General features: G+C 44.0%; 1 protein-coding gene across 9 annotated transcripts in view; it reads left to right on the top strand.

Moving 5' to 3' along the window:
* APOO (apolipoprotein O) overlaps positions 1 to 12,834 on the top strand; it is a 78,779-nt gene that overhangs the window by 1,008 nt on the left and 64,937 nt on the right. For 5 of the 9 annotated variants that reach the window (XM_074994376.1, XM_074994318.1, XM_074994341.1 and 2 more), the window contains exon 2: positions 6,192 to 6,285. The exons of the other annotated variants lie outside the window; for them this stretch is intronic. In XM_074994376.1, the coding sequence (XP_074850477.1) occupies positions 6,199 to 6,285 (87 nt within the window). In that variant the 5' untranslated portion in view covers positions 6,192 to 6,198. The remainder of the gene's footprint in view (positions 1 to 6,191; positions 6,286 to 12,834) is intronic. 9 annotated transcript variants of the gene reach the window in all.

Raw genomic sequence — 12,834 nt, 5'->3', positions numbered from 1 at the left:
GGGAAAGTACTCACGTCACTGTTGTGAAGGGAAATTGTGTTTCATCGAGCTACTAGAATTCTTTGAGGGTGGTCAGCAAACATAAGGATAGGGGTCATTCAGCAGGTATGGTGTATTTAGACTTTCAGAAAGGTCTTGACAAGGTTCTTCATCAAAAGCTTTTTCGCTAAGTAAACCATCATAAGAAAGGGTTTTTCATGGAGTAATAACTGATTAAAAGATGGGAAACAAAGAGTATGAATAAATGGTCAGTGTTCAGATTACAGCCAGATAAATAATGGTGTCCACCAGGAGTCTGTGTTTATTCCGGGGGGGTTCCATGTAATCATTAATGATCAGGGAAAAAGAGGAAAACAGTGGGATAGCAAAATTTATAAATGATGAAATATTACTGTGTACATCTGGAGCAGACTGCAAAGAGTTATGAGAAAAAGCTACAACTCAGCCACTGGACAACAAATGTCAGATGAAATTCAACGTTTGTCAATGCATAAAAATGCAAGTCAGAATCTACTCCCTGTGCATACAAAATGATAGAATCAAAATAAGCTGTCATCCCTCAAGAAAGCAATGGATAGCTCTCTGAAAAGTCCTACAGTAACAGATGTGTGGTTTTTCATTTTTTTTTTAAACTAATCAAATGCCAACGCTTAGGAAAGAAATAGGTGATAAGACATAAAAAAATCACAATGCCTGTACCCTATAACCTCCAGTATGGGGTTGAATTGTAGCTAATAATCAATGACTTGACTTAAAAATTCATTTTCTTAATGGATTTATTTTGTAACTAAAGCCAATAAGAAAATTTATTTTGTATTGCTGAGCTGATTGTCAGTGTTCTTAATAATTAACAATTACAGACTTAAGATGTAATATGACTTGCATTTTCAAGTTCATTTAGCAATCTACAATCTTAAGTGAAATCGATACAGAAACCACACTTGTAAATGTTGTCCTTAAAATGTGTAATACATTTTTTCAATGTGGCAGCAGTGGTCTCTAGTGCCATCTATTGACAAGTAGTAGGAATGGACTGAAAAACAGAACTTTCTTTCGGAGGGAAATGTCACAGTTTTGACGCTTTTCACAGAAGAGTCAGAGGGATAGCAGAGTTAATTTCAAAAACAACAACAAGTCCTGTGGCACCTTATAGACTAACAGATATTTTGGAGCATAAACTTTCCTCGGCAAAGACCCACTTCATCGGATGCATGAGTGGAGGGGGAGTTCAGAGCCTCTGACCCCTCCCCCTTCACTCATGCATCTGACAAAGTGGGTCTTTTTCCAGGAAAGCTTATGCTCCAAAATATCTGTTAGTCTATAAAGTGCCACAGGACTTTTTGTTCTTTTTCACAGAAGGGGAGAATCTTAAACCATGTTGAAAATAATTTAATTTTTTTTCCTCCTAAAGAAGCTGAGTGTGGGTACCTTGGATGTCCCAGCTACGAGGCTTCCAGATTAGCTGTGGCTCTGAGGGCTTCTGAACTCCTGACAGAAAACTCAGAGCAGAATTTCTCAGGGCTACCAGATTTCTTACTTTGGAGCCAGACATCACAGTTCTGCTGCAGGGATCCTAAAAGTTCCAGTGTCCCCAACCCTGAGGCACTGCAGCATGCCAAGATTGCCCCAGAGCTGTAGACACTGGGAGACCTGGGTCTTCTGACAAGCTGGAAAAAATCTAGGCAGGGATCTGCAAGAAAGAATGCAGTAAAAGTTGTGTAAGTTTTCGAAAATAAGACCGATGAGTAACAGTTGATCCGGCCTACGTATACGGCAGAGGTTGGGTGGGCAATAATTTTTATGGCCGTCCTGCTCCAAGAATTTGGTAAATGGTCAAGGGGTGTGCTTCTTGATGATATTAATGGAGGAAGTGCAGGGTCTTGGATGGAATTTGGGTATAGGAGGGAGCTCTGCCTAGGAGATTTGGTGTGCAGGGTCTGGGAGAGGGTTTGGGTTCAGGTGAGGATTTTGACTTGGGTGAGGGGTATAGGAGGGGAAGCAGCGTTTGGGAGGGAGTTGTGGCTTTGGCCAGGAGTACAGAAGAGGGTGCAATGGGTTTGGGTTGTGACCTTAGTGAGGCAGGAAGTTGGGATGTGGGAGGAGGTAGAGTGCCAGGTGCAGGCTTTGGTGGGAGGGTGCTTGCTGTAGGTGACCTAACAGTACTCTCAGGCAGGCTCTGTGCCTGCTGTGGCTGGCCATGTCTACACTAGCCCCAAACTTCGAAATGGCCATTTCGAAGTTTACTAATGAAGCTCTGAAATGCATATTCAGCGCTTCATTGGCATGCGGGCGGCCGTGGCACTTCGAAATTGATGTGGCTCACCGCCGTGCAGCTCGTCCAGACAGTGCTCCTTTTTGAAAGGACCCCGCCTACTTCGAAGTCCCCTTATTCCTGTCTGCTCATGGGAATAAGGGGACTTCGAAGTAGGCGGGGTCCTTTCGAAAAGGAGCCCTGTCAGGGCGAGCCACATCGATTTCGAAGCGCCACGGCCGCCTGCATGCTAATGAAGTGCTGAATATGCATTTCAGCGCTTCGTTAGTAAACTTCGAAATGGCCATTTGTGTGGCCATTTCGAAGTTTGGGGCTAGTGTAGATGTAGCTGTTGTCTGCTGGGGCCAGCATGTGCATCACTGTGCAGCGTGCTCCCTGGAGAGGGGTCTTTACATTCTGTATGAGCCCACAAGCATCGCTCAAACAACCCCCAGTGGTCAATTTTAGGCCAGTGGGAGCTGTGAGGATTGTACTGGCTGTGAGAAGAGTGCATGAAGATACCCTCCCCCCAAGGGGCATGGCACATAAAGATGCACGCCTTGACCCCAACAGCCAGCCTCTTTGGGTTCCGTGTGGTGATGTGGTTGACAGAGAGACTGTTTCTTTAAACATCCAACAGTGGCATAGCTATGCCAACCAAACTTGTAGCGGAGACTTGGCTCTTGGAAAAAATTGGGTTTGTTTGGTCTGGGAAAAAAAGAGATTCTCAAAGATGGGAATTGAGTCTTGAAATATAGAGAAGATTGTTATAAAAAGGATGGCAATCAGTTGCTTTTCATGTCCTCTCAGCACAGGCAAGACATCAGCTTTCTTTGCAGCTAGATAAAGTTAGAGTTATTAGGAGCACTCTTACAGACTACTGGTTGTACCTTCCTCATATGGCACCCTCAGGACCTGAGTGGTCCCAAACAAGGGGATTTGTTTGTCAAGGAACGGTCAGGCCTCCTGGCTGCCCTGTGCAGTGTGTGTGCCAGCCTGCTGGCTGGACTTCCCTCATGGCTGTCGCAGGCTGCCTGTGCCCAGGTTGCCTTTTGGGGGGGAGGGGCCACAGGGGGTGACAGGCAATCCTGCAGGGCTCCTCCCCCGCCCCCCCGCCTGGCTGAGGTCCCTGCAGCTGCAGGGCTGCCAGCAGGGCTCTGTTCCCCGTCCGAGTCCCTGTAATGGAGCTTCCTTGGCCCCAGCCAGGGTCCCTGCAGCGGCAGGGCTCTATGCCCTATCCAGGCTCCCCACTAGCTCCCCACCACCAGGCTTCTGACTGGAGCTCAGCTCCCCATAGTGGGGCTCCCTGACCTGACTTACTATCCCTGGGGCTCCCCTGAGTGGGCTGCCAGAAGGGCTCCCTGCCACTAGCAGGGCTCCTCTACATCCCAGCAGGTGGAGCTTTCTTATCCATGTGCTCTTTGGCAGCAACACCTGTGATCCTGCCTGACAAGGGATGTTGCTGGACAAGAGAGTTTCAACCTGGATAAGGACAGTTAAGAAATAGATCAGCTTTACTAAAGCAGGCTGTGGAACCCTAGGCAGTGAAGGTTTTAAAGAACAGGTTTGACAAGGGATTTGGACTCTATGACCTTACCAGATCCCCTTCTAGCCCTATATTTCTGTGTGTTTGTGGAGCAGATACTTTTTCCCAAAACATTTTGGTTTTGATAAAGTGGCATTTTTTGACAACCCAGTTTATCACAAAATTCCTGGCCAGCTGTGTTCACAAAAAGTTAAATGGAGACTTGTGAATTTTAAGTCATTTTAATGGATGACTTGCACTGATTTCCGTGTAAGATTGTTCGTATTTTTCACTGCATTAGAACCTCCACATTACGAACACCAGAGTTGCAAACTGACTGTTCAACCAAATGCCTTGGTTGGAATTGAAACTATTCAGGCAGATGGCAGAAGAGATCCAGCCTTCCAAAAGCAAATACATTACTGTGTTTATCATAAGCTACTTAAAAAAGCTTCTGCATAGCAAAGTTTCAGAGCAGTATTAAGTCAATTTTCTGCTGTAAACTTTTTAAAGAACAATCTTTTGTTTGAGTTAAAAAATTACAGAATTATGAACAGCCTACATTCCCAAGTTATTTATAACTCTGAGGCTGTGTCTACACGTGTATTCTTCTTTTGAAAGAGGAATGTAAATAAGGGACATAGAAAATGCAAATGAGGCACTGAATTACATATCCTTGATTTGCATAATCTCTTTGCAGAAAAGATTCTTTTGAGAGGAGAAAAAGCAGTGTGGATGGGGCTCTTTCAAAATGAATCCCATCTTTGAAAGAGCCCTTCTTTCTGAAACAAAATAGGAAGAAGGGTTCTTTTGGAGATGGGATTTATTTTCCAAAGAGCCCATTACTGCTGCTTTTTTTCTTTCAAAAGAATCTCTTCCGAAAAGAAATCATGCAAATGAAGCACGAGATATGTAAATCGGTGCCTCATTTGCAATCCTCTTCCGAAAGAAGAATGCAAGTGTAGAAACAGCCTGAGGGTCTACTGCCCAATAGTTCCAAGTGATGATAATCAGCAAATCTGGGATTTGAAGTGAAAGCTTTAATTGTAAAATGGCTTATGAAATTCACTCCAGAAAATTGAGGTGTTTACTGTGGCGACTCATTACTTTTCATTTGAGTTCCAGTGGTTTAGTCTCAAAAGCACTGATAATTCCAATCTGTTTGTCCACTTTGAACAGCATATTATTTTCCTGTTGCTTTTCACTGAAAACAGCCGCTTGTTAGGTTGTCTGTGTTCAGTCTCAGATTGAATTTTAAAGTAATTAATTTTAAAGTCGCTGCTACTCTTGAGCTCTCTTCACAGACTATATTAAAAGTATAACTAGCACAGGCATATATATGCTTTAAAATTTTAGTCACATTTTTCTTCTGGTTATTTACATTCATTACTGGTTCAAAGGGGCTTAGGGCACACACTACACTAGGATTTTTTTATTTATTTATTTATTTATTTTAAACCCTCTGAAAAAGCTTTTCTGGCTGTTGAGGTTTGTTGCTTCTTGAATGTATGCCTTTCCAGTATGTCCTTCATTTCTCAGAATGCATGTGATATTTCCAAATTTTGGAAGATTCAAAGTATATTTTAGCAGCCTTTTGATTACCACAGATGCATGCATATTTTTAAAAGTTTCTTATTTCAGAAGAAGTTGCCAAATGTTTGTCTTTCTAGATTTATAGTGTATGGGATATTGTTTTTAAAACTCAACATATATAGAGGGTTGTTTTTTTTTTCCTTTCTAAGGAGACTGTCTGATCTTGGCTTATATAATATTAGCATGATATTTTGTTGTAGCTTTACTGTAGGGCAAGAAAGACTTGACAGTATCTGTCAGAAACACTTAAGTCAAGGTAAAATGTGTATGGTTTGTTTCCAATTAAATTATTACACTAAATTAAAGCACTTGTTTAAGAATTAGTTTATTACAGTTAGGGCAGCTAAACCAGAAATTATTTGTCATTGGTTAGATTCATATCACATGTTGAACTTCTGTTTTTTTTTTAATCCCTTGATTTTTACACAGTCATTTCCTGCCCACAGTCTTGGTAGAACTAATTGCTTCTAGCAGCAGATTTTATCTGTAATTTACGCGTGTGATGTAGAACACAAACCTTTTGTCACAAGATTAGTGTAGTTGGTAGTCAAACCTCCACCAGAAGGATGGTGAGCAAACTGTTGCATGACCAAAAAGATTTAGTAGATTGAACATTCTGCTTTGGTTTTGTGTGTGGTGGTTTTTTTTTTTGTGTGTGTGTTTGTTTAAGGACAAGAGGATATGTATTAGCTCTAGAGGTCTTGAAGCTGTTATTCTTGCCGAATTAACATTTAAAATAAAACAAGCTTGAAAATGTCAGTGTAAAATATTTCTATTTTTAAAATTACAGTTGTGCATGTATGCCTCTCTTTTCCTACACAGATAACGTATGAGGTGTTTTTGGTTATGGGAAATGCCAGCGTTGTCTTTCCCTTTAGAAAGAGAGATTGAGAAGGCAACACTTTCCATCCCTCAGGTAACTTATTTCAAGTATGGTGTCAGGTCTAGTTGGCTGGATAAAAAATATTGAATTCACTTCTGCTTTCTAAGGCTGCGTCTACACGTGCACGCTACTTCGAAGTAGCGGCAGTAACTTCGAAATAGCGCCCGTCACGTCTACACGTGTTGGGCGCTATTTCGAAGTTGAAATCGACGTTAGGCGGCGAGACGTCGAAGTCGCTAACCCCATGAGCGGATGGGAATAGCGCCCTACTTCGACGTTCAACATCGAAGTAGGGACGTGTAGACGATCCGCGTCCCGCAACATCGAAATAGCGGGGTCCTCCATGGCGGCCATCAGCTGGGGGGTTGAGAGATACTCTCTCTCCAGCCCTTGCGGGGCTCTGTGGTCACCGTGGGCAGCAGCCCTTAGCCCAGGGCTTCTGGCTGCTGCTGCTGCAGCTGGGGGTCCGTGCTGCATATACAGGGTCTGCAACTAGTTGTTGGCTCTGTGTATCTTGCACTGTTTAATGAAAGTGTGTCTGGGAGGGGCCCTTTAAGGGAGCGGCTTGCTGTTGAGTCTGCCCCGTGACCCTGTCTGCAGCTGTGCCTGGCTCCCTTATTTCGATGTGTGCTACTTTGCCGTGTAGACGTTCCCTCGTTGTGCCTATTTCGATGTTGGGCTGAGCAACGTCGAAGTTGAACATCGACGTTGCCAGCCCTGGAGGACGTGTAGACGTTATTCATCGAAATAGCCTATTTCGATGTCGCAACATCGAAATAAGCTATTTCGAAGTTGGGTGCACGTGTAGACGTAGCCTAAGCCATCCAACTTTCTCCTAAATGTATAATAGGTACTTATGAAGACCAAACTTTTCAAAGTTAATTATCTAAATAGAAGTGCCCTGATTTACAAAGGGTCTGAATGACATCTATCCTTGAATTCAGCAGGGAGAGTTGTGGATGCTGAGCATTTCTGAAAATAAAGGCCATTTCAGGATTCCAAATTTGACAATAGTGGCTGGTTTGAACAGCACCTAATTTGTGTTATACTCTTGGCCATATAATCTTGTGTATATTTTAGACAGTTTGTCTGATCAAGAACTCCTCCTAAATAATAATAGTTAGGACCACCAAATTTGGTATACATCTTTCTCTTACCATAACTTAAAGCAATTTAAGGGTTTGGTTGTGCCAGGAAAATGGGATATGTCTAGAATGGGATTGCTTCTCACAAAACTAATCAGAAAAGAGAGAATCACCAAATCAAATACAGTCCTCAAAAGAGATATAACTGAGCAAATGTTGAAAGAGACTGATGAAAGATGAGCCAGAAAAATGAATGGACCTGCTAAAGGATTGCTTCTCAATAGACCTTACAGAAGGAGATAAAATGGAGAAATTTGGAGTAGTGCTCTGTTTTGCCACCTGCTATATCAATGCTTAAGGTTTGGAAAGTAGAAGAAAACATTATTATAATCCAAATTGACAATAATCCTCTTTTCTTTATTACTCAAAAAAGAAAAAATCAAAACAGTGCAAGAATTCAACCCAATTATCAAGAAATGAACTACAAAAACAGAACCCCCAAAACATGAAATTCCACACAAAATGGGACTTTACTGAGCGCGCACACAAAACAAGGTTTCTGGAGAAGAAGTGGTGAAGTGTAACTAACAAGCTACAACATGAACAATTTTCCACCTCTCAGTATTCAAAAGTATACCCCTTTTCCCAGCTTGCTCTCCTGCACCTTCCTAGGAAGATGGGTTGCACAGGATGAGTCTGGAGATAAGAGTGTGGCAACACTGCAAATATGTTTTGGTGTGAGGGGGAAAAAAGACACCGCAAACAATGGGCTCCTTTTAGAATGTGTTCACCCCTGGGAGGGGTACTGTCCTTTCCTGGTTCCCTGGTCCATAGTTCTGTGGTGATATTGCCTGACTTTAGGTAGCTGGCACCAGGTTTGTTTTCTGACTCTCTGACCATTGGTATCTCCACAGCTGAAGCTACCTGAGCCACCTCTTAGACCCCTCAGCAGTTTTGTGGAAGCTAAGCAGAAGCTAGGCCTATGCTAAAGGGGAGAGTTGAATACAGATACACTACTTCAGCTGTGTTAATTACATGGCTGAAGTCAATATATCTTAATTCGAGCATCCATGCCATCTCTACTGTGAGAGGCTGACAGCAGCAAATGCTCTTATCGACTTCTCTTACTCCTCATGGGGAGCAGGTATACCGGCACTGATGGGGGAACCCTGTGAGTTCGATTTAACGTTTCCCTACCAGACGTGCTGAATGGAACTCAGGAAGATCAATCCTGGCAGCATTGATCTTCCCTGTAGTGAAAACATATCCAGAGAATTGGTGGGCTGTTCATCTATTCTCACACTCCAAACTCAGAAATTACAGAAGTGAAACTTAACTTAGCCACTTGGTAAATAAGTTAAGCTGTTCCTTGCCTCTGGTGCGTGAGAATGTAAGAGAGGGCAGATAGCTTTGGACATGGACAACTTCTGCATTGCCGCAATGAGAGTGGGAAATGGGGAAAAAAAACCTGTTAGTTCTATCAAAAGAAAGAAAAATGCAAATATTGTCTACCAACAGGCTCGATCTAATGTTTGAATCACGTTAATTATTTTGTTAATGCAAACTTTTTTCCAAAATAGTCGTTTAAATAAAGACATACGTGATCATTTTATTAAAAACAATTAAGGACCTAAGCAACTCTGGGTTAATCTGCTAGTTACAACGTAACTGTCTGATTTGTTTAGTCTGGGGATCTGCAGCCGAAATAGCGAGAAGAGCCATTTTTTTTTCAAATTCAGTTATAAAATCAATATGTCAAGAGCCACAATGCACGTGAATATGAGACAGTCCTCAATAAGTAATGTCAAACTGTCTTTGTCACCTCTATTTTAAGAACAGTGCACACAATGATCTGTACCAGTTAGAAGATTGTTACCCCGATCTCCAGGCTTTACCTGCTTCAGCCCCCAAATCCACCCTCCTATCCCCAAGCTTAACCCTATCAGCCCCAGACCAGCCCCTCAATCCCAGGATTTACCTGCCTGAGACAACTGCTGCTCCCCACTGCCACCTGAATGTTTATTTAAGGGCTGTTTGAAGGGAAGTGACTCATTTCAGCTGGGAGACGCTGAAAGCCCAGGGTGGAGAGCAGACACGTGCACACCCTGGGCTCGACACAACCATGGCAAGCTGTGCAAACCAGCACCGTTTGAGCGTGGCAGGAGGTTTGAGCAGCCCTTCGCATTGGACAGCAGCTCCCACATGACTGAGAGGCAAAGCCCTCTCACCCTGCCTTCTGCCCAGCCTCCTCCTCCTCTTCTTCTGCAGTGCAGCTCCTGAAAGAATTGAGAGAATTCAGTGAAAGCAACTCGTTTTTGTATAGATATGGAACGTTTCCACAACAAATACTTATTGCAGTTGGGATTGAAGGTACAAATGTGTCTGTACACACTAGTAGTAGCATCCTTCAGTCTACGTAGACTATGGAACACGCCCTTCATAGTTCCGTTTGGCATCCTCATTTGCAGCGTTGGCTGTGACTGAAGACCCACACAGAGAGTGACAGTCCTTGCTGCATCTGTTGCATATGTAATGGGTGTCTGGCAGGTCCTTGCTGTGCTTTCTGTGGGCTCGCTTCTCCTTTGCTAGCTGTCTGATCCTCAACTCACTCTTCTGAAAGCTGTTGTATAGTTCCTGCCTCCATCTGCTGCGATAGTCTGCCAGCTCCTCCCAGCTGTCTGGCTTGATGTCTGCTTCCCTGAGGTCTCTTGCAAACATCTTTGTAGCGCAGCTGGTGGCGTCTGGGAGGTCTTTTGCCAGAGGCTAGCTCGCCGTACAGGATGTCTTTTGGGATCCTTCCATCATTCATCCTGTGGACATGGCCAAGCCAGCAGAGCCACCGCTGCCTGAGGAGGGTGTGCATAGCTGGGATTCCAGCTTGCTCAAGGACGGTAGTGTTGGACACTCTGTCCTTTCATGATATTCCAAGGATGCGCCTGAGGCAGCGCAAGTGGAAGACGTTCAGCCTCTTTTCCTGGCGGGCGTACAGGGTCCAACTCTCGCTGCTGTAAAGGAGGGTGCTGAGGATGCAGGCTCTGTAGACTTGCATTTTGGTGTGAGTGTACAGCTTGTCGTTGTTCCACGCTCTCTCACTGGGTCTGGACAGAGTTGTGGCTGCTTTACCGATCCTCCTATTTAGCTCAGTCTCCAAGGACAGGGTGTCAGTGATGGTGAACCCGAGGTAAACGAACTCATGGACGACCTCGAACGTATGGTTGTCAATGCTGAGTGATGGAGAATCAGCAACATCCTGAGCAAGTACATTTGTCTTCTTTAGGCTGATGGAGAGCCCAAAGTCCTTGCATGCTTTGGAGAACTGATCCAGCAGCTTCTGAAGCTGGTCTTCTGTGTGTGACACGACTGCAGCATCATCTGCGAACAGCATATCTCTGAGGACTTCCCGCACCTTAGATTTAGCTTTCAGCCTTGCAAGATTAAACAGTTTCCCATCAGATCTTGTGTGCAAAAAGATACCCTCTGTTGAAGATCCAAAGGCGAGTTTAAGGAGGAGTGCAAAGAAGATCCCGAACAATGTCGGAGCAAGGACGCATCTTTGTTTGATGCTGCTCCTGATGCTGAAAACATCCGATAATGTGCCATTGTATTGGACGGTTCCTCTTACGGCTTTGTGGAAAGACTGGATCATCCTGAGTAACCGTGGCAGACAACCTATCTTGTGGAGCAGTTTGAACAGTCCATCCCTGCAGACCAAGTCGAAGGCCTTGGCTAGGTCGATGAAGCCAATATTGAGTGGCTTCCTCTGCTCCCTGCATTTCTCCTGTAGCTGCCTCAGAGGGAAGACCGTGTTGACGGTAGATCTCTCTGCACGGAATCCGCACTGTGATTCAGGATACACCCTCTCAGCAATCTTCTGGAGTCTGCCGAGGATGACGCGAGCAAACAGTTTACCAGTGATGCTTAAGAGGGAGATTCCACAGTAATTGTTGCAGTCGCTTCTGTCTCCTTTGTTCTTATGCAAGGTTATGATGTTAGCGTCGCACATGTCCTGTGAAGTGTCTATCTGTACACACTAGATAGAGGAAAAATTTGTTTAAAAATAAAAACAAACAAACCTTCAAACTTAACCCTCAGTCAGCAATCAGTGGTGATGTCTACACTTGCCTTTCTCCTTCGAAAGAAGTGGGCAAATGAGGGAAATCGAAAATGCAAATGAGGTGCAAATTTGTGTATGTGACACCTAATTTGCATATTCTTCTTTTGCAAGGAGAAAAGCGTGTAGACGCTGCTTTTTCGAATGTAAACCCCATCTTCAAAAGAATCCTTCTTCCCATTTAAAAAAGAGGGAAGAAGGATTCTTTCAAAGATGGAGTTTACTTTCAAAAGAGCTGTGTCTACACTGCTTTTTTTTCTTTCAAAAGAAGCTATTTCAAAACGAGTATGCAAATGAGGTGCCAGATATGCAAATTTACACCATTTTCATTTTTGATTTCCCTCATTTGCATACCTCTTTCGAAAGAGGAATGCAAGTGTAGACACAGCCAGTCTCTCCTGTGATTAAGAAATGTTATTTGTAAATGCTCAGTGTGTGTGTGTGTGTGTGTGTGTGTGTGTGTGTGTAATACATACATATTCTCTCAAGGGTGGAGAGCCTTTTCTGGGGACGGAGGCCACTGGCCCACAGAAAAGTGAGACAAAAAGAAAAGCCACCCTCACCTGACTGACAGACACACCTCACTCCCCTCTATTCCAGCTCCATGGACAGGGAGTGGAGAAAGGTGCACTGAGGTTCAGGGCCTCTACCAGGCCAGATTAACTCTTTTGGGGGTCTGGAGTGGCACCAAAATGGGGGTTGACTGTGTGGGAGGGAGGATGCAGGAGCAACCTGGAGGTGGGAGAGATGGTTCAGGAGCAGCCTGAGGGTGGGGTGGTGTTAGCCGACAGTCGGATGAGGTACCACCTATGCCCTTATTTTCATCCGAGTCTTTAGCTGCTAGGACAGACAGTCCCTTCGCAGTGGACAGCCAGGACAGGCTGACTGGTGCCCCAGCGGTTGCACTGAGAGCTTCCCACACCTGAGTCTTTAGCTGCTAGGATGAGAAAGTGCCTTTGCAGTGGTCAGCCAGGGTGGCTGATGGGTGCCCCAGAGAGTCTGCTCCGTGGAGGCAGCACAACTCAGTACTCAGCTCTCAGCACGCTCTCACCAATGACCAGGCTAATGCAACTGAAAAGCAGCTTGGTTCTTTGTTTTGTGTTCGGCTTGCACAGTAACGGGGAGAGTGAGGCTACAACTTCACTAGTTACTTGTTTATTGACTAAGGAGACTTAGCTCTTATGGTTACAAGATTACAAGATATATGTATACTTTGTTGCAAGCTTACAAGATTTATACTTTGTTACAAAGATTACAAGGTTTACACTTTGTTCTTTAGTTGCCAATAGCTAGCATATAACAATTCATAGACCTATTATTGAATGCGCACAAAGAAAATGAAAAGAAAGCAATACACTTAACAGGTCTTATTCTCACCCCTGCATT

This window comes from Carettochelys insculpta, chromosome 1 (genome assembly GCF_033958435.1).
Source record: "Carettochelys insculpta isolate YL-2023 chromosome 1, ASM3395843v1, whole genome shotgun sequence".
In the NCBI taxonomy this organism is placed as follows: domain Eukaryota; kingdom Metazoa; phylum Chordata; order Testudines; family Carettochelyidae; genus Carettochelys; species Carettochelys insculpta.
Note: the sequence above shows the minus strand (reverse complement) of the source record. Positions and strands in the feature narration are given on the sequence as shown.